At 41.4% G+C, this 20531-nt stretch overlaps 1 protein-coding gene across 2 annotated transcripts in view; it reads right to left on the bottom strand.

Moving 5' to 3' along the window:
* The window catches only part of Specc1l (sperm antigen with calponin homology and coiled-coil domains 1 like), a 97463-nt gene that overhangs the window by 50496 nt on the left and 26436 nt on the right, over nucleotides 1-20531 (bottom strand). For both annotated transcript variants that reach the window (XM_021204334.1, XM_029542188.1), the window contains 3 exons: nucleotides 17030-17183; nucleotides 11557-13190; nucleotides 9448-9655 (listed from right to left, as the gene is read on the bottom strand). In XM_021204334.1, the coding sequence (XP_021059993.1) occupies nucleotides 9448-9655; nucleotides 11557-13190; nucleotides 17030-17183 (1996 nt within the window). The remainder of the gene's footprint in view (nucleotides 1-9447; nucleotides 9656-11556; nucleotides 13191-17029; nucleotides 17184-20531) is intronic.

The following is a 20531-nucleotide window of genomic DNA, read 5'->3' as shown; positions in this document are numbered from 1 at the left end:
GCATCCTTTCCTAAGTAAACTGTAAGCAATTGTTAGAAACATACATATTATTGGCACAATGCCAATCAAAAGAGCATTGACTGCTATTAAAATGTCAACTTTTAATCACAGAAGTTATCGCTCTAAACCGTGCAAGCATAACTCCCTTTTCACACTGGAATAAATTCCAGAAACGTGAAATCAGTAAAATTATTTTTAACATTGATTGTAATATCCAGAGAGTTGCCAATTAATCTATGGAATAGTAGCACTAAATACAATAGGAAATCACATTCTCTGCTTGTAAGAAGTTCTGCCTTAAAAGCCACACACAGAGAAATACCTCAGGAGCGTACCACATTGCAACTGCTCTGCTGGACCTCGGTCACACTCATTACTCTCACAGCTCAAGAATAAATCACTTCTCAATTATGTACCAGGAAAGGCAGTTATGTATGGAAAAAATCCTGTACAGATTTTGCCTATTGATGCTACAGTTCTCTCCATTCTCAAACAGTCTTTCTCTCCTCCTCCCACATATACATAAAATGAAAATAAACCACTCTCAAATTCAGGATCTCATATATGCTATGCATAGGTTTTCAACCACTGAACATATCCTGAGTCATGATACATATTTTTTAACCCTTTTGTCTGTTTTGAGACAAGGTCTCATTATGCTCACTATGTAGCTCTAGGTGTCCTGGAACTCACTATGTAGGTCAGCCTGGTCTTGAGCTCACAGAGATCCACCCACCTGCCTCCCAGTGCTGGGGTTAGAAGTGTGGATCACTACATTCGGTTTTTTAAAAATCAATTTGTGTGTGTGTGTGTGTGTAAAACAGAAAGAGAAGAGAGAAAGAGAGAGGAAGAGAGATTACTTGATTGTACACTTAAGTGAGCACAGGTAAAGAGGTCAGAGGACACCATCAAAGTTGGTTCTTCTCTTCTACCATGGGTTCCAGGACTAAACTCAGGCACACATGCCAAACACTTCTCTCATGAGCCCATGATATATTAAAAATGATACAAAGTAACTTCAGTTACAAGATATTAGTACAAACTATTATAGAAGCACATAACGGGATAAAACAAGATAGAGAGGTATCTAATTTTAGCAGCCAACAGTTAATGTCTCCACTGGAAACACAGCGCCAAAACCAAAGTTGAGCTAGGGAAGCAGAGTGACTTCTCTTCAAAGGATTCAACTTCAGAGGCTGTCCTGTGAGAAGCCTCCTTTAACCTGGACAGACCACCCAGTCCAGTCAAGGCAAGTCCACACAATGAGAGGACAAGTCTATGGCCATGTTTTCTGCTAACACAAACGGGAACTCTGAAGCCAGCAGGTCTGGCTCCTTGTCAGCTCATGCATGGCTGGGTTCAGACATTCAGGCACAAAGAGTAACGACAAAAATTGAGAACACTAGAAATTCCACTTTTTCTTTACATTCAGTCTATTTATGTATAAGAGTTTTGTTATTTTGTTTTGATACAATATGCATTTAGCTCTTGTTGGCCTGGAACTTGCTACACAGTATAGGTTGGCCTTAAAGTCACAACAATTCACCTGCCCAGGTTCATTTCTCAATACCCACACTGCACCTAACAACTGTCTACAACTCTAGCCCCAGGGTATCTGAGAAACATACACACAGGTAAAACACTCATTCATTCATATTTTCTCATTCATCGATAGATAGATAGATAGACAGACAGATAGATAGATAGATAGATAGTTGTAAAGACAGACTTAATTCCTCAGACTGCCAATTGTGTTAGGACTCGATGTTAGGTCCTGGCATCTTGATTTTTGTGGCACTTTTTTTTTGTTTGTTTTGTTTTGTTTTGTTATTTTCGAGACAGGGTTCTTCTGCATTGCCCTGGCTGTCCTAGAACTTACTCTGTAGACCAGGCTGGTCTCGAACTCAGAAATCCGCCTGCCTCTGCCTCCCAAATGCTAGGATTTGTGGCACATTTAACTGCACTGGCAATCTTAGACTGGTTATAAAATTCTAATTTCTTCAGCTTTCTTTGTTCTTCTGGTCTCCATCAACCTCCACATTCATGTCCACAGAATGCACACAACCACTCCTCTTAACAAGAACACGTGTTGCTGCTGGTGTGCACATGAATTAGTGCCTGTCATTACTCTTTTTTACATGAAAGGAAAGCTGGCAGACAGGGACATATTTAAACAGCATACATTACACTAGGCAGGTCTTTAGGGCTGTGTTTTCCACTTTATGATCACGTTCATACTTTTCCTGAGACAGAGAGTTAAGAAATGGCAACCTGCTGCTTCTGAGATCGGAGGGGTTCTAAGGTCTTTATTTATCTATTTACTTATTTATGGTAAATACTACTGCTACCTAGCACAGCCGACGTACAGCCACACAAGAAGGAATTCCTCAACTCAGGAATCTTCAAATGAGCTTCCTTCCCCTCCAGTTTCCCTAGTGTGATCGACACTGCCACCTACTGTCTTCAATTCAAATTCTATCACAAACAAGAACTATTATCTCCTTGCTTTTAAATTACAGATTAAACCTCCATTTTTTTTTTTTTACAGAACTATTTTTATTCTAGAAATCTGACAAACTGCTCCTGCATTATTATTCCATCTAACTTTCCTCTGAATAGTTCTGGAAACTGCCCTTCTTGCTTAAATGGGTTTCTTAACTGTCTCTCTTCCAATGACCTGTCCCTGACAAACCGAGAGAAAGCCATGCTAGCTCTCATATGTCCACCAATCATGCAGACATTACTGGGCAGTTACCACGGGCTCAGGCTCTGACTATGGTCCTCTTGCGGATTTATTAAACTCACCCAGATTCCTGAAACCCAAAAGCTCTCTGGGTATTACCATCAGCTGCTTCCATCTGGTCCAGCATTTCCCAGAGAATGAATTAAATATTATTTTCAGAGTAAAGGAAAAGTCAAGAGAAAATAATCTGTTAAAAGAGATAGACAATGTGTACAGAACCTGGGAGAAGAGACAAATGATTTTCAAATGAACTATAGAGTTTTACTTTATTTTTTAATTTTGTTGAAATCTTTATTCTCCCATTCTCCAAAAAAGTGGTTATAACTTTTTTAATTCTAAAAGTAAGACATGTTCACAATAAAACAATTAGAAAATAGAAGTTGTAACGAAATAAGATTACCTTTATTTGCATTTGACTTACATCATTCTAGATTTGTGTGTACCATTTGGTTTGGGTTTTTGTTTGAACTTGGTCTTGCTGTATTGCCCAGGCAAGCCTTAAACTCCTGTAGAGGCTCAAGAGACCCTTCCTACCTCAGCAACGCACTACATGGGACTATCACATCTGCCTAGTTTTTTCGTTATCAAGCACAATGAGATTATATTTGTACTGTTTTATAAGCCTGTAGCAAATAATGGACTCCATTATTAGTAAATCCAGATGCGTAGTATGATCTAGATGGCCCCAGAGTTATCTATTAAAGGAACATATCAGAATTTGTTTTCAAAATATCCTCTTAACAGAGTTAACATAATTTCCAACTTTTTGTTATAAATACAGCAAAGTCGTTACACAACTGTTCAGATATTATGTGGAGGAAAGTACCAAAGGTAGAAATGATGAAGGGCCCTTTGCAAGTACCAACCTGAGCTAATTCAGTGTACACTAGAAGGGTGTACTTCAAGAACACTGTTAAGTTTCTTGGATTGTTTGTTTGGTTGTTTGTTTGTTTTGAAAGGTCATCAGTTCACTTATGGTTTAGCAGCACAATGAAGTCAGCATTTTAAAGGATCACTGTATCTGGCTGCCATTCTCATGTCATGTTACATTTGAAGCTTTAAGTGGTTCTAAAGTACAGATATGCACTGCAGCTGGCTTTGTTTCATCTTCTAGCCAGTGTACTGAGCTCTGTCCATTCCATCCTCACTGGCATAATGGCAATGAGTACAGGAACTCACACTGTGTACACAAGCTATTTACTAGATTACAATTATTGAAAGTGTAGATTGTGGGACTGGAGAGATGGGTCAGCAGTTAGTTAAGAGCAGTGGATGCTCTTGCAGAGGATCCAGGTTCTGTTCCCAGAACCAACATGGCAGCTGAGAACCATCTTTAACTCAGTTCCAGAGGATTCTGCACCCCTTATGAACTCTCAGTGCACAAGATATACACAGTGCACTTACATACATACACACACACACATAAACTTCATACACATAAAATAAAATACATCTTTAATAAATATAGCAGACTATTTCCAAGTTTTGCGGTGACAAGCAGTTCTGAGGCAAGCCCATATGCACATCTATAATCCTACAATGCTGTTTCTAAGGACAGGTTCCTTGAAGTGAACTGCTGACTCTTTTTAATAAAAATTTGTATCAACATCCTTCGAAAGATGCAGCAATCATACTCTTCTTAATGGCACATTAAGAATATTCTTCCTTCTTCTTGCTTGCTATCAATCTTTTAATTCTTTCACATATGCTTAATGAATACTGGCATTGTTTTCTTTTTATTTCTTTTCCATGCCAAGTATCTGTCTTTTTCTGATTTGCCTATTCATATACTTTTACTATTAAAACGTGTGTGTGTGTGTGTGTGTGTGTGTGTGTGTGTGTGTGTGTGTGTCCTCTCTCTTATTCCCTTGAGACAGAGTCTCTCCCAGAACCAAAGCTTGCTACTTCAGTTAGTCTGGTCAGCCAGTCTGCTCTCTCAAGCATGCGTAGTCATGTCCAGTTTTCTGTTTTCTTTTGCTGGGATTCAAATTCAGGACTTCATGCTTACAGAGTAAGTTCTTACCCACTGAGCCAGCTCCCCAGGCTCAACTCGGGACACATGCTACTCCTCTATCATCACCATCGTCATCATTACCACCAACAACCATCACCACTACAATCACATCATCAACATCACTACCACCACCATCATTTGTCATTGTCATCATCACCATCACTCTTGATTTAGACCAGGCTTGCCTTGCACTCATAGAGATCACCTGCCTATGCTGGGATTAAAGGCAGCTTCACCATCACACCCAGAACACGAGTCAGCTTTGCTAGATTGGTGACAAAGTCCCTAGCTTTATCTGGGGTGCTCTTTAGCTGACTTTCCTTAGTCAGCTGTTTCTTTTTTAAGATGATAAAATGTCCATTAAGTCTTCACAGTGACTTATATGCATCACTCTGCAACTGCAGGTGTCACTGTTCACCCATAGGCTTCTCTAGAAGAACAACTAGTAAAGGCTCTGCAATGCCACATCAACAGGAGGACTGGACCCTAGCCAGTGCTGGGAGGAGCGTCCAATTCACAGCAGGGTCCAACGTGCTTTACCCTCCATGTGGTTCTCTCTCCCAGACCACATGGTAGCCTACAGTTCTGGAGACATAATCCACTTCCCTTTCTGACACCAAGGTCATTCAAAGAACCCTGGCATCCAATTCTACTCCTTTATCTACAAGAATCTGGGCTCAGAAGCAAATAAGCAGGCAGGTAAGTAGGGGACCTCAGTCCAGTGCCAAGCCCTGAGCGGGCAGTTCTAGTAATATAATCCCTTCCACCCACAGCCTACTGGGAACATCATTCCTCTGAGTCTCACTCTTCTCCTGGACTGTAGGCTTTTCTGTTCTGTTTTATTGCTCCACACCTCTGACACTATGCTTTCTATACTCCAGAAATTACTCAAAATTACTGATCTACTCGCACTCTCGGCATTAGCTCCACTGAGGTTTCACACTTCATTCCTAGTCTTCTTTTAGGGAAAGGAAGGGCATGATGGTCTGAAGCCGTGTTCGGAACTGGAAGTTCTGAGTTTACATGGCACCTTTCTATATTAAATGCTAAGGCGTTTACACTTGTTCTGCTTTGTGGTTTTTATTTCTCTGCAGTTTCCCATTTGTCCCTTCATTCTGAGTGTCTTCTCCTCCACATACTTGAGCCCAGGAGTGGTTGTAAAATCCTACATACCAATTCCAAAGTCAGGAATTTATCTTGGGGTGACTGAGGAACAACTACTATTGAATACAAATGGGGTTTATCTTGGGGTGACTACTATTGAAATTATAAGGCTTATTTGGGAGCTGACGAGGAGGTTCTAAGCTTGTTAAAATATTCCACAGAAGAAATCTTGCTTTCTCAAACAACACAAATTCATGTATCATGTGCTGGGTTAACTCCAAATGTGAGAATTTTCTAGAAAAAAAAATAACTGCCATCAAACTCCAGAGAAAAATTAACTGCAATATAACTTTAGAGATCTAACATAAAGTATAAAATTTGTTTAGACACTGGTTATTATTTGAGAGAGAGAGGTATAATATATACTTTATTATCCTATAACTGTAGAAACTAAGAGGCACAAGGGTCATAAGTTTGAAGCTGGTCTAAGATAAATTAAAAACCCAAAAAAATGAATATATAAGGCTAGTAGAAAGCTTGCTTAGCATGGGGTCCTGGGATCAATCTGAAGGACTATAAAAAAGTAGTTACTAAAACCTGGGAGTAAATAAAGCTATAAAGAAACATTTTGATGACAGTTGGAGAAATCTAATTATGAGCTATTAGTTGATACTAGAAAACTAAGAATAATTTTGCTAGAAGTGCTCAGTAAAATCTTCTTTTAGGAATCACATTTAAATATTTAAGAATTAAACATCATAGTGTTAGCATTAAGTAGTTCAACATATACATACGAAGATAATACAAGCACTAGGTGATAATTATTCTTCTAATACTAATGTATATTTGAACTTTTCATCTTAAAAAGTTGTAAAAGAAGCTATATAAATTTTTTAAATTACTCTTTTTTTTTTCTAGTTAAAATCCGTATGTGAAAAATGAATGACTTGTGAAGTTCTGCCCCAGGATTGTCATCATCCAATATCTTCCTAGCTAATGCCCCAGTTACCACAAGATGTCACTCCTGCCCATGAGCAAAACCACAAGGACTGACTGCATGGGAACAGGGCAGTACTGGTGTACCCAACCGACAGTACAAGGAGCTTCCAAAGTCACTCTGGGAAACTTTAACACTTCTTACAGGCAAGAAGCAAAATGACCCCGCCCCTCTCTGAAGCTTTATAAAGTACCACTGGTTGGGGGGAGTAGTGTGCCTATAAATAGTCCTAATTTAAAAAAAAAAAATCCACCCACATTCCTGTAAGTAACCCTAGCAGAACTCACAGGTGCACATACTAGCTGAGAAGAGGAAGAGAGAAGCAAGAGGTGACAACAGGGTAATGTGATTATGGTCAAAATATACGTGCATATGAAAGTGTCTAAGTAAAACACTGTCATGTAAAATTAATATGTGCTAATAAAAACTTTAAAATATATAATAAAAAAGCAGAATTAAATAAATTCTCACAAATACAAAATGTATAATAAATCCAGGGTCAGAAAGATGGCTCCACAGTTCAGATTGCTTGCTGTCCTTCCAGAAGAACCTAGCTTGGTCCCCAGCACCCATGTCAGACTGCTCACAACCACCTGGATCTCCAGCTCCAGGGGCTCTGACATCTAATCCACATACAGACACGTGTGTGTGTGTGTGTGTGTGTGTGTGTGTGTGAGCCTGTGTGTGTGTGTGTGTGTGTGTGTGTGTGTAAAAATTTAAAAATTAAAAATGTTATATTTTTTTAAAACTCTAAATATAAGTGCTGAAAGTTCTTATTGTTTGGTTTTTGACTCTGAAACAAGACCTTATTGTAGCAGCTGAAGACAGCTTAGAACTCTGTCAATTAAGCATTGGACCACAGATGAGTCACTAAGACCACCCTGAAGGGTTAAGTTGTGGATGAGAAATTTCATGGCAGTCACAATACCATCTTCTTTAAAAAATTCAGTCCCACCACTGACGATTTTAATAGAGGCCCCAGAATGTTCAACAAAACCTTGGTCAATCCATATTCACAATCAGCTAACCAGAACTTAGAATTCTCAAGTTCTATCCTGAACATTTCCCACACCTGACCTGCTCTTCTTCAAGTATCTCCAATGTCCCCATCAATAGGGATACTAGCGACAGGCCCAATACTATACTTGCTAATCAGCACTCTGTCAAGAAATAATGAACTGAGAGTGTCAGAAGGAGTGTTGCATACACCCAGTGTCTGCAAGACTTTAATGTATCAGACATGCTTACTTCAATCACTCTGTCTATCTCTAGGGCTGTAATATAAAGGTATATAAAAGCGAGGATGTAGCTCAGTGCAGTGGTAAGAATGTGAAGTTTACATGGACAAGGTCCTGAGCTTCAGCTCCAGCATCGCACAAAAGGCAGTAGGAATACAACTCACTTGTCCTATCATCTGCCATAGCTTGTTTCTCTATCTACCCATCAGCTTAATGTCTTCCCAGAACTCCTTGGGGGTATAGTAATCATAGCCCTTCACCTGAAAAACTCAGTGTGTGGTTTCTAAGAACAGGGATATTTTATGTAAACATAGTGTAATTATCAACTTCCTAAATATATTATTAGCATATCTTTAATCTCTTACCCACAACTCAATGTTTGATTAATGCCTTTATATCATTTTCCCCTGTAGTAATGGGCCTGTCTAGACATGGGTATTACATCTAATTATCATGTCTCCTGTGTCTTCTTTTATCTGGGACCTTTCTATAGCCTTTCTCTTTCACAACACTGATGCCTTTAGGGCTGTAGCCCCTCCACACCTCTGCTACTAACATATGCTCATGCTGTCTGTCTGTTTCTCTGTGGTTAGCACGTGCCTCAGTCAGAACAGCCCTCACTTGTGCTATGCCCAGTACCACATGCCTCTATGACCCACATGAAAACCCAAAGCACTGCTTAGCTTTCCCTACTGCATAAGGAGTTGCTGTTTCTTTTCTGTCCTGTAACCAATAAACAATTCATGAGAAAATAAGATTAGGTTCATATAAAAATCTGATTCCTCAACTTTCTTACGAATCCAAAATAAATTCAAAATAAAGTTTAAAAATCAATTCATTCAAAGTACAATGAAACTTTAAAATGCAGGTTTCATTCTACCATGTCACAAAATTCTCGGAATAATAAGAAGAATCAAATAAATTTAAAAACACAAAAACCTGTGTTCCATGATCAGGATGCTACAAGATTAACCTATTTTTTTTTTTTCCAACTCTGTTCACTTGCAATCACTAAACGTAAATTAATGGTTTTTCTTATGGTCTGGAAAATAACTGACTGTTAGCTTTTCATTTCAGAGATTCTTATTAATTAGATACAATGTTCAAGTAATGTTTCTATGGAACATCTGAGAACACAACATAGGGACCCAGGGTTTCCCAACTAAGGTGTGAAGCACACCTCTGTCAAAGTGTCTTTCTGTAGGTCAGCGTGCTACAGTGTCCATACTGTTTGCCAGTCAGAACTGCTATTTCCACTACGGAGCACCAACACGTAGAGGTGGGGTGGGCAGGGCCTGAGCGCTCGCTCGCTCACTCACTTGCTCACTCACTCACTCGCCGCCTTACTTACTCTCTAGATCAGAGATAATGAGGTTGTCATGCAGCTTCACGGCACGGTGCTGCTCCACCTCATCTTCAAGTTCAAAGATGGTTTCCTTCATGTCGCTCCTCTCTGTGTCCTTTTCCTCCAGCTCTGATCTTAGTTTTTCTAACGTCATATTCAAATCTTCAATCTGTTTCTTGGCCTCTTCCTGGAAAGCTCGGTATTCATCTTCTACCTAAAGAAGTTAAAAGGAGACTTATTTGGGGATAAACTCTACAACCAAAAAGTACTTACCGTTATATATGGAAGCGAGGTGTGAACAGCTACAGACAGACTGACAACCTGGCCAAACTGGGGACCAACACTACAACTGCACAAGGTTTCCATTTGATTTGTCTGAGCACAAGCCCACAGCATCACTGACTAAAGTTACACTGATGCATCACTGAACTTCACCAGGTTATCTATGAGCCACCTTGGGGGCATTTTCTCTTCTCCAATGTTTGGGCTTAAGGTGTGCATTTGGTGAGTGATTAACATGCTATCCTCTCACCTATAAAAAAAAAAAAAAGTGCGGTATTTATAATAGAAAAAAATGAAATCAAATATGAAACCAGAAAAACATTTAAGGCTAACAAGACGGCTCAGCAGGAAAAGGTGCTTGCTGCCAAGCCAGAGGGCCTGAGTTCTATTCCCAGAACCCTCATGGAGGAAGGAGAGACCAGACTCCAAGTCATCCTCCAATCTCCTCACGTGACTCATAGTACATACACACATAGACACAATATGCACATACAAAAATAAGTAAAACATAACATTTTCATTTCAAATAGTCTTTATCAAAATTCACAGTGCCCCTCAACATCTATCTCCTGAATTATATCTCTAAAAATGATCACAACAGACTGGCAAGATGGCTCCAGAGGTAAAGGCGCTGGCTGCCAAAATTAATGAGCTGAGTCCTATCCTTGGAGCTTCCCATGATAGGAGAAACAAACTTCCACAAGTTGTCCTGACTGACATACCTCCAATACGCATGTATTCATATTCCCTCCCCCACCTGAAACAAACATGAAATAAGTTTTTTTAAAAGGGATCACTAAAATAGATAAAAGATAAGTTAAGTTAATCAAAGTTTAACAGCAGGTGTAATAAAACTTCCCCGCACTTGGGCAGGGCAACACTCAGCAGTTGAGAGCCCCTGCTCTTCTGGACAAGCCCAGCCCAATTCCCAGCACCCACGTCAAGAGTCTCCACAACAGCCTGTAACTCCAGCTTCAAGGAATCCAGCATCCTCTTTGCCTCTGTGGTGCACACATGTGTACCAAATTAACACATACACATTTTAAAAAGGTATAAAATGTGGGTGGAATAGATAGATAATTTGTACAAAAACATTCACTTCAAAAATCACTCAGGAGCCGGGCATGGTGGCGCATGCCTTTAATCCCAGCACTTGGGAGGCAGAGGCAGGCGGATTTCTGAGTTCGAGGCCAGCCTGGTCTACAAAGTGAGTTCCAGGTCAGCCAGGGTTATACAGAGAAACCCTGTCTCGAAAAACCAAAAAAAAAAAAAAAAAAATCACTCAGGATCCAGAACAAGACCAGCAACCTAGTCAGCCATTCTGAGTCTTTGCTAGTACACTGAACATCTGGGAGCTGAGGGACTAGAAGCAGCAGCTCTAAGCTCTTTGCCAGTAATAAATCCTGTACCTCCAAGAAAAAGGAGCAACTCTACTCTAAAAGTAGAATGAACTCACAGTAAAATGCTCCTTGAAAAACTATACTAGGGCAAAAGGCAGCAGGCATTGCCAATCCTGGAAAACTGAGATCCTGACTCAGCATCTACCTTATGCCACAGTATATTAAAGATGAGGATGTAAAGTTATCTACTGCTCAGAAGGAATTCTGGGTGCATGGTTCCCTGCATCTCCAGCCCATCTGAAAAGAAGATGATAGAAGAGGAATGACTGACAATGACAATACTGTAAGGAAACTTTTACTCTATGTAAGGTAGTGCATTTTAAAACTTGAGAAGGATTTTTAAAAGGCAATGTCACACTTCTGTTTCCCACAAGCATGCTCCATACATATGGCAGCTGTATACTAAACGAGAACGTGTTTACTTGGGCAATACCTTAGCAATGGTGTCCTGTAACCGATTGGCATCATTTCGGGTATGAGCCAGATCTTCCTGCAGGCTACTGGCCAAAGTCTCCGCCTTTTCCTTGTCCAACCTGACACTCTCCAGGAGATCCTGAATATCGGACTTGTCTCCAGAGTTATGGATAGAATACAACTCAGCCACCTTCTGCTTTTCGTTCTCCAGCTGGGCCTTCAAGCGATTCATCTCTATCTGGTCACTGGACACAGTAGCTTTGTACTCCTCCAATGTGGCTGCCAGGGCCGCTTTGCCCTTCTGCTCAGACTCAATAATCCGCTCCATGTGGTGGCTGCGCTCTTTGAGGGCACCTATCATTTCTTGAGCTTCTTTGTTATCTTGTTCTGCCATCTTCAAAGTGTTGCTTAAATGCTGCTGCACACCTAGAAGCTGCTCTCGCTCAAAACGGGCATTCTCAGCCAAATCCATGTAGCGCTGCTCGAGTTCCATATAGCGCCCGCTCTTTACATCTTCATCTAGGACATAGGAAATGTGATGCTCATCAAGAAGGGAACGGAAATACTCAATCTGTCGGCCAAAGTGTTCCAACTTATCACTCTGCTGACACAGTGACTCCATCAGAATGACCTTCTCCTCTCCTAGCCTTTCGTTCTCACTATTGAGCTCCTGGGTAATCTGCTGGAGATCAGCTAGTTCCTGCAGAGTTGCCTGAAGCTCCTCACTAGTACTGTGCTGGTTCTCTTCCATCTGGTGAATCCGTTCTGTCAGGCAAGCAACAGACACCTCACTGGCATTCCCACTGCTTCCCTTCCGAGAGCGCTCAATGCTCGGCACGCCCTCTGACTCTGAAGAGGAGGGGGCGTCCAGAGCATCATCGCTGGAAGTGAGGGGCTGGTACACCTCGCTGCACTCACTGTCCAGGTTGTCCATGGAGTTACTGTGCTGATGGTCCATGAGTGTATTTTCATCCTGACTCAGGAGATCTTCCACCGACCCAGGAGCAGAACCTTCTACTGAAGATGTCAGAGTTCCTCCTCCGTCACTCTGGTTGCCAGGGGTGATTTCTGGGCTCAGGGACTGATAGCCAAATAGTTTTTCAGAATTGTCCAGCCTTTGCTCTAGGGAGAAGCCCAAAGCATTGAGCCTGTCCTTTAGCATTCTGTTTTCATTCTTCAGCTGGTTGAGCTCCTCACGGATGGCTGTATTCTGTTCCTGCAGCTGCAGGAGAGTAGACTCCACATCAGTAGGCTGGTGAGCAATCATGGTTTCCTTCTCCTCAGACCTGTCCTCACCTTCACAATGGTCCTCACTAATGCCCAGCTGAGCACGCATGTCTCGGAGTTCATTTCTCAAATGTAAAATTTCCACATCCTTGGTTTTCGCCAGTGTGAGGAGATCTTTCACCTTGGCTTCCAAAGCAGCTTTGTCACTGATCTGATTGTCCGACTTAGACTTGCTCATACGAATATCACCCTCTGCAGCAGTGCGGCTGCGTGAACGTTTAGCCAGTGCCACATCATTAGCTCCCTGACTTACAGAGGGCAGTTTTTTGCTCTGGTTTAGCCGGGTGCGTTCACGTAATCTTTCTCTAGTAGAACTGGACTCTTTATTACCAGCTGAAGTACTCCGTTTGGCTGAGGAACTAGTGCCTACATGTTTAAAACAAAGAATTTAAGATAAAATTATTAGCAACAAAAAAGCACGTGTTCTGAGCCTGGCACTACTGAGATGAAAGCTGGGCACAATCCCGAGAGAGACCTGCAACTGGTCATCTGCAGAGTCCATCGCCTTCAGACCAGGGATCATCTGACCTGCACTAGGCCATCTGTAAAGGCAATCTCCTTGAAACCCGGACATCACCTTTTAATAAGCAATGATTAGAAACCTTACATCTAATTTTAAACATTACAAGGGTAAATTTTATGAACCATAAACTATATGTCAATAAGACTGTTAAAAAGATATGCACAGTAACTCAGACCCAGGAGCAGGACCTGCATACTGGCTGGGATGCACTATTCCAGCACAGGCTCAGTTAGGATGACTCTAAGATCAACTGGTTAAGTGATTGCCTACAGGAAACAGTGAGAGGCGAGCACAGAGCACTATGAAAGGAAAGCCAGCCTCAGAATAAACCCAAAATCTGGGCAACCTACAAGAAACAGAAGAGTGATAACCAAAGTAAATGCAAACAAAGTTCTGATCCCATAATGGCACATAAGTAGTTAAAGCTTTCAAGTACACATGTTATTATCACTCCATGTTATTCCATGTGCACACAGGAAAACTTCAGAGCAGGCTGGGAGGGACGCCGAGTATTTGTGCAGCACGTGAAATATCTCCATCCTATTCTATAACTGCAGAGCTGCTAAAAACACACTAACAGCCCACATAGGTAACCACGTTCCTATATCACAAAATTGTTCATCCCTTTATAGCCTTGTGGTCCACTACACAAAATAGCAGTTCCTTAAAAATACTCTAGTTAGTCGGGCCTGGTGGTGTGCAGGCTGCAATCCAAGCTACTTCCGAGGCTAAGGAAGTAGATCACAAATTCCAGACCAGCATGTGGATCAGAATTCATTCAGGGCCAGCAGGACAACTCAGCCTGCCTCAAAATGCAAGGGGAGAGAGAGGATTGGGGTTGCAGGCAAGCAGCAGCACATAGCTTAGCATGTGCGAGGCCTTGTGCTCAGTCCACAGGACCTCACAACCAGGTCTACATCTTGTTTCTTAAAGTAAAAAAGATTTTGTTGTTTGTGGTTTTTTTCTATTTCTTTTACATCTAGTAAAATGATAGTGTCAGTTGTTTTTAAAGGTTTAAAGCATTAAGAAAAACGCTCATGCTACATACTGTAGTACATGCCTGCAACCTCAATGCTCTGGAGACAGAGACAGGGAAGGGGGAGCAGCACACTGAGCCCCAGGCTTTGTTGGAACTAAATACTAAGGCTCCATTTCAACCCTCTTCCCCCAAAGTATACTTTGTTCAATAAATGTAATTAATGAGTATAACACAGTTTTACAAAGAGGCAACTATTGCTTACTGGCTAAGTTATAGCCTCCAGAGTCACTGGCAGAAATGGTGGACTTCTATTTTCCTAAAGAATCAGGGTAGACAAGAAAGAAGTCAGGCTGGTCCAAAGACAAAGCAAAGGAAGGAGAGGTGAGCGCAGCACGCAATATTAAGATAGAACAGTCAACAAGTGTTCTCAGGGGTGCTTCTACGCAGGCCTGGACACTGGCAGAGTGCAGGGAGTGAACAAATCAATAAGGATTCCTGAGCAAGAAAGAAACAAGGAAAAGGGAATGTCTGAAACTCATCTACAAGACTATTATAGCAAATCATAGTTGTCAAGCGGACTACATCTGGAATCAACTAAAAGCCAACCAGACTGGATCATCTGAGGTGAGCCACACCTTCTGATGGCAGCTTTGCCTCCTGCCTTCTTGCCGTCATTCTCTGGCAAGTCATACATCCTGTTGCCAAGGCTGGTATGAGAACCCACCACCTCAGGATTCAAACAATCTTGAGAACGCTAATACAGACTGAGACTGCTAGGACATCTAGTCTTGTGTACAGAACAACTACTGGACTCCTGTCCTTTCCATCGGGAGACAGCCATGTTTGGACTACCTACAGCACAGCCTCTAAGCCATTCTATTAAGTCCTTTTACAAAGATGCATGTCTGCATTCTATTGTATTGTAGTATTTATACATACTCATCCTATCCCATTCAGCTTCTGAAGAGAACCCTGACTGATACAAAGTTCTCCTATGCACTGGCGAGAACGGAAGCAGCCTGCACTTGGCAATGACTACACCGATGAAGTGGACAGAAGTCTGTGGCAAATTTCAAAGGCAGAGAAAAGGGGACAGTGAAACAAATATAAAAGTATAACCAAGGAGGAAGAGGATGATGCAGCCTTCCACAACATCAGGGCTGGTACCATCATTCATTCTTACCAACACAAAAGGCCCGTCTCGTTTAAAAAAAAAAAAAATGTGGATGACTGAACAACAAAAGGAATAGACATCAAGATGAAGACAAGGATTGACTAAGCCACAGAAGGTAAGGAAAGAGAAAGATACACAGAGGAACAGAAGGACAGACAAAATGGGAAAGGGCAGCAACCTTGCTGGTAACTGAACAGAGAGGTAGACCAGCTCAAAGCAGCTGAGCAGCCTCACTTACACACTAAAATCAAACAGCTTTAGGGTATCCTCAGGAAGAGAATGAGACAGCCAATGAACTGAAGAACAAGGATGCTGCAGGGGCTGAACCATGTCCCTTGAAAGGTATATGTCTAAGCCCTGGCCCCTAGAATGTGATTCTATTTGCAGACACAGTAATTTAATCAATCAATTCAATTCGCATAGAGCTGTGTGGTGGTTTGAGTGAAAATAGCCACCACAGGTTCACATATTTAAGTGCTTAAGGAGTGGCACTTGTTGGAGTAAGTGTGTCACTAGGGGAGGGCTTTGAGGTCTCAAAAGCCTTGGCCCAGTGTCTCTCTCCCTGCCGCCTGCTGGTCCAGATGTAGCACACTCAGCTACTACTCTAACATCAGGTCTGCCTACATGCTGCCATGCTTCCTGCCATGATGGTAATGACTAAACTCTGAAACTGTAAGTCCCAATTAAATGTTTTCTTTAGTAAGAATTTCCATGAACATGTATCTCTTCACAGAAAGAGAAGACTGACTAAGACAGGGTGTTAGGGTGGCTCGTATCTGGTGAGATTTGTGTCTATAAAAAGGACATTAGGCCAAAAGCAGAGGGACACACTGTCGGGACACATTGAGGAAGCAGCCAAATGCAAGCAGGGAGGCCTCAGGAGAAAACACAACTGCCAATACTTTGATTTACAGACCATAGAATAATAAATCTGTTGTGTAAACCACTGAGATAAACAAATCTGAACTGGATGGAATATGCAATCCTAGGAGGTAATAAATGAAGTCTGAGGTTAGATGCAATCATCAACAGGAAACCACTTGTGCACACTGGAATGTCCCCCAGCTCAGCCCTAAAAGAGGAGCTGGCTAGAGAGAGTTCCATCTCAAGGCCCCTGCCTTATGAGTAGGACATTAAATTAAATGTAAGACTTGCAAGTAACATACTGAAGGCTCAAACCTTGTTCCACCACCAGGTTCCACCTTTTATAACCTGGTAAAAAAGGAGTTTCCAAGAAACTTCTATCAAGTAAACAAATAGCCTTTAGCAAGACTATTAGACTAAGCTTCAGCACAGTCAGCTCAGATCCACAATGAGGAAAATATACTCTACACTTCAAAAGCTGCACTGAAGATCAAATAAAATACCACTTACATCAATCACACCACAGGACCATTAGAACTGGCAATGGAGTTTGATGTGGACTGGAAGAGGAAAGGGCAGGGAAGAGGTGGGGGATAACGGGGAACTTGGGCTAGAAAAGCCTAGCATGGGCAAAGGCAATGAGCACAGAACTGAGAAGCCCGCACCTGTGCTGATCTTGGACTTGTTCTCCGAGATGGTCATGGCAGGGGCAGGGGCTGAAGGCGCTGCAGATGAACAGGTGCTTTTCTTTGCTTTAACACCATTAGTCACGTTCACTCCTCCAGCCATTCCAGCTAAAAGGTCATCATTGCTCTTGGTCTAGAAGCAAGAGAAAATAAACACACATTGACTATGGGAAGCAGGATTAAATATCTGAAGACTAAGCAGGGTCCTTGACTTTTACACTAAAGAACTCTGGTAAGACTTCCTGACATTTAATAAACAAGGAGCATATCACTGTGCTACAAAATCAGACACAAAACCTCTTCATAGTTACAGGCAATCATGCTAGTCTTCCTAAGACACCAAATCACACATACAATAAAAGACTTTATGGATGCCTGCTGTGTGCCCACGTGTGCCACATTCAGTAAGACAGGAAGGAGGCACCCTTATTAAACTTTCATTTAGGACATGACTCATGAACAGGGATGACCTCAATGAAACTACATAGGCAACAATGAGGACAGCCTATTCTGTTGTAAGTTCTAAAAATTGTCACTAAGGGTCAAGTACATCTTCATTACTTGAAAGTGAAGCCAAAACTAAACTCTTTTATAAGCTGCTTTGGTAATGGTGTTCAATTGTAGCAACAGAAAGTGACTTCTTTTTTTTTTTTTTTAAGATTTATTTATTTATTATATGTAAGTACACTGTAGCTGTCTTCAGACACTTCAGAAGAGGGCGCCAGATCTTGTTACAGATGGTTATGAGCCACCGTGTGGTTGCTGGGATTTGAACTCCGGACCTTTGGAAGAGCAGTCGGGTGCTCTTACCCACTGAGCCATCTCACCAGCCCCAGAAAGTGACTTCTTTATGAGAACACTAGGAGTTAAAACCTATAGAAACAAAGAAAACCTACTTGCTGTTACTATGCTTATGTATTTACTTATTTACTTAATGTGTGTGCATGTGTATGTACACATGCATGTGCCTTACTGTACTCAAAGTGTAACACAGTGCACAGGTGGAGGGCAGGGGTCAACTTCCAGGAGCCTATTCCCTCCTTCCTCTATGTAGGTCCTGGGGATCAAACACAGGTGGCCAGGCCCGGTAGCAAATGCCTTTACCAACCACCTCCAAGACCAGTGGGGGGGGGGGGATACTTTTAAATAAAAGAACTCAAAGTTTTTCTCCACTTAAGGTGAAGGCATACATTAGCTGACTGATTTACTATCTTTGACTGAAGCAATACTCTTAATCATAATGAATTCACTTCTACAAGTTAAAATGGTCCACATGTGACTAACCTCTAAAGTTTCTTCCAGTTTTCAATATCAGGGATGCACATGGAAATGTCTGTTCATCATTCAAATTTTTGTATTTTTTTAAATTTTATTTTATGTGATGGGTATTTTTCCTGCATATATGCAGCACATTTGAGCTTGGTGCCCACAAAGGTCAGAAGAAGGCATTGGATCCCCTGGAACTAGAGTTACAGATAGTGTGAGTCAGTCATGGGGCGAGTAGTGGGCACAGAGCCCGGCTCCTGGTAAGGCAGTAGCCCCTTTCTTAATCAGCTATGAAGCTGTAGTACACTAGTAGAGAAAGGTGAGAAAGGTGAGGTGTTTTACTTAGAAAGACTCAGAAGCCTGAGGGACGAAACTAAGTCATAGAATGCTCACCTACCACAGCACACCCACAGCACACCCACAGCACACCCACAGCACACCCACAGCACACCCACAGCANCCACAGCACACCCACAGCACACCCACAGCACACCCACAGCACACCCACAGCACACCCACAGCATACCCACAGCACACCCACAGCCCTAGGTTTGAGTCCAACACCCAAAGAAAAAGTAAGAGAGGGGCGGAGAGATGGTTCAGTGTTTAAGAGCACTGTCAGAGGACCTAGCTTTGATTCCCAGCAACTGCGTGGGGGCTCACAACCATCTGTAATTCCAGTTCCAGGGGATCTGGTGCCCCTCTTCTGGCCTCTGTGTGTACCAGACATACATGCAGTACACAGACATACATTCAAGCAAAGCACTCATAAAATTTTTTTTTAATTTTTATAAATTTTTTTTTTAGTTTTTTTAAAAGATTTATTTATTATATCTAAGTACACTGTAACTGTCTTCAGACACACTAGAAGACAGCATCAGATCTCATTACGGATGGTTGTTGAGCCACCATGTGGTTGCTGGGATTTGAACTCAGGCCCTTCGGAAGAGCAGTCAGTGCTCTTAACCACTGAGCCATCACACCAGCCCATAAAAGGTTTTTAAAGCTAAAAGTAGAATGAGGGTTTTTTTTTTTTTTTTAACATTTACACAGAATTAAACTCTAATAATTAAGGGTTGTCATATGTTTGACACCTAAAATACACAATAAGATACAGAGAAAGGGAGAAATGACATTAACCATAAAATATGTGCATTTTTTAAGACTTGTCTCAGCTGGTGAAAAGTAGCCATCAACTCTGGTACAAAATACCTTTAAATCTCAAGTTTCCTAGCCCAGCAATCTTCTGTGATTAATGTGATTAACAGTTATATAAATGAAATATTCTCTATTTTCAAATCATATTTTCAAACTAATTTTTCCCTTATTATGTTAAATATTCTTTTGGGGGTGTGGGGAGGACAGGGTTTCTCTGAGTAGCCCTGGCTGTCCTGAAACTCTGTAGACCAGGCTGGCCTTGAACTCAGAAATCCGCCTGCCTCTGCCTCCCAAGTGCTGGGATAAAAGGCTTGCGCCACCACTGCCCAGCTTATGTTATTCTTTTCTTTAATTCGTGTGAAAGGGAGTTTAACCCCAGTCTTTGGGTTATGGCAAAGTTAATACACACTGGGATACCAAATCACAAACTCTTAATGTGTAGTTCTGATCACACAGGATTCACACAAGAAAAAAATCAGTAACCTAGAATAAGAATCCAAAAGCAAGGGTGCAGCTCATCTAGCATTATGAGGTCCTTGGCTGCGCTCTTAGCACCCCAATAATGGTAATAATAAGCTAGGAGTAAGGGCACACACTTTTAATCCCAGGACTCAGGAGGCAGAGGCAGGTGGAACTCTATGAGTTCAAGGTCAGCTTGGTCTACATAGTGAGTTTCAGGACAGTCAGGGCTCTAGAGAAATACTGTAACAAAACAACAAAATTATAATGATAATGAAAACAATTCTATAAAAGATCTATATAGAAAGATAATTGATTGTAGCTTTAAAATTAATGCAGAAAACATAGGTTTTATAGGAAATCATGCTAGGTCAACTGTGTATTCACAAAGTAGAGAAAAAATGAGTTCGAAATGTTTAATACCATATCAAAAATAAAGTATGTGTTTCTAAGTACAACCAAAAATTCTGCAATCATAAAACAAAGACTTGATCAACTTAAGTACATAAAAATCTTAAAACAATACTTTAGAAAAAGTTTTAAAGCCGGATGTGGTGGCGTATGCCTTTAATCCCAGCACTTGGGAGGCAGAGGCAGG

The sequence above is a fragment of the Mus pahari genome, chromosome 9, assembly GCF_900095145.1.
Source record: "Mus pahari chromosome 9, PAHARI_EIJ_v1.1, whole genome shotgun sequence".
Lineage (NCBI taxonomy): Eukaryota > Metazoa > Chordata > Mammalia > Rodentia > Muridae > Mus > Mus pahari.
This window is presented reverse-complemented; position numbering and strand designations above follow the sequence as displayed.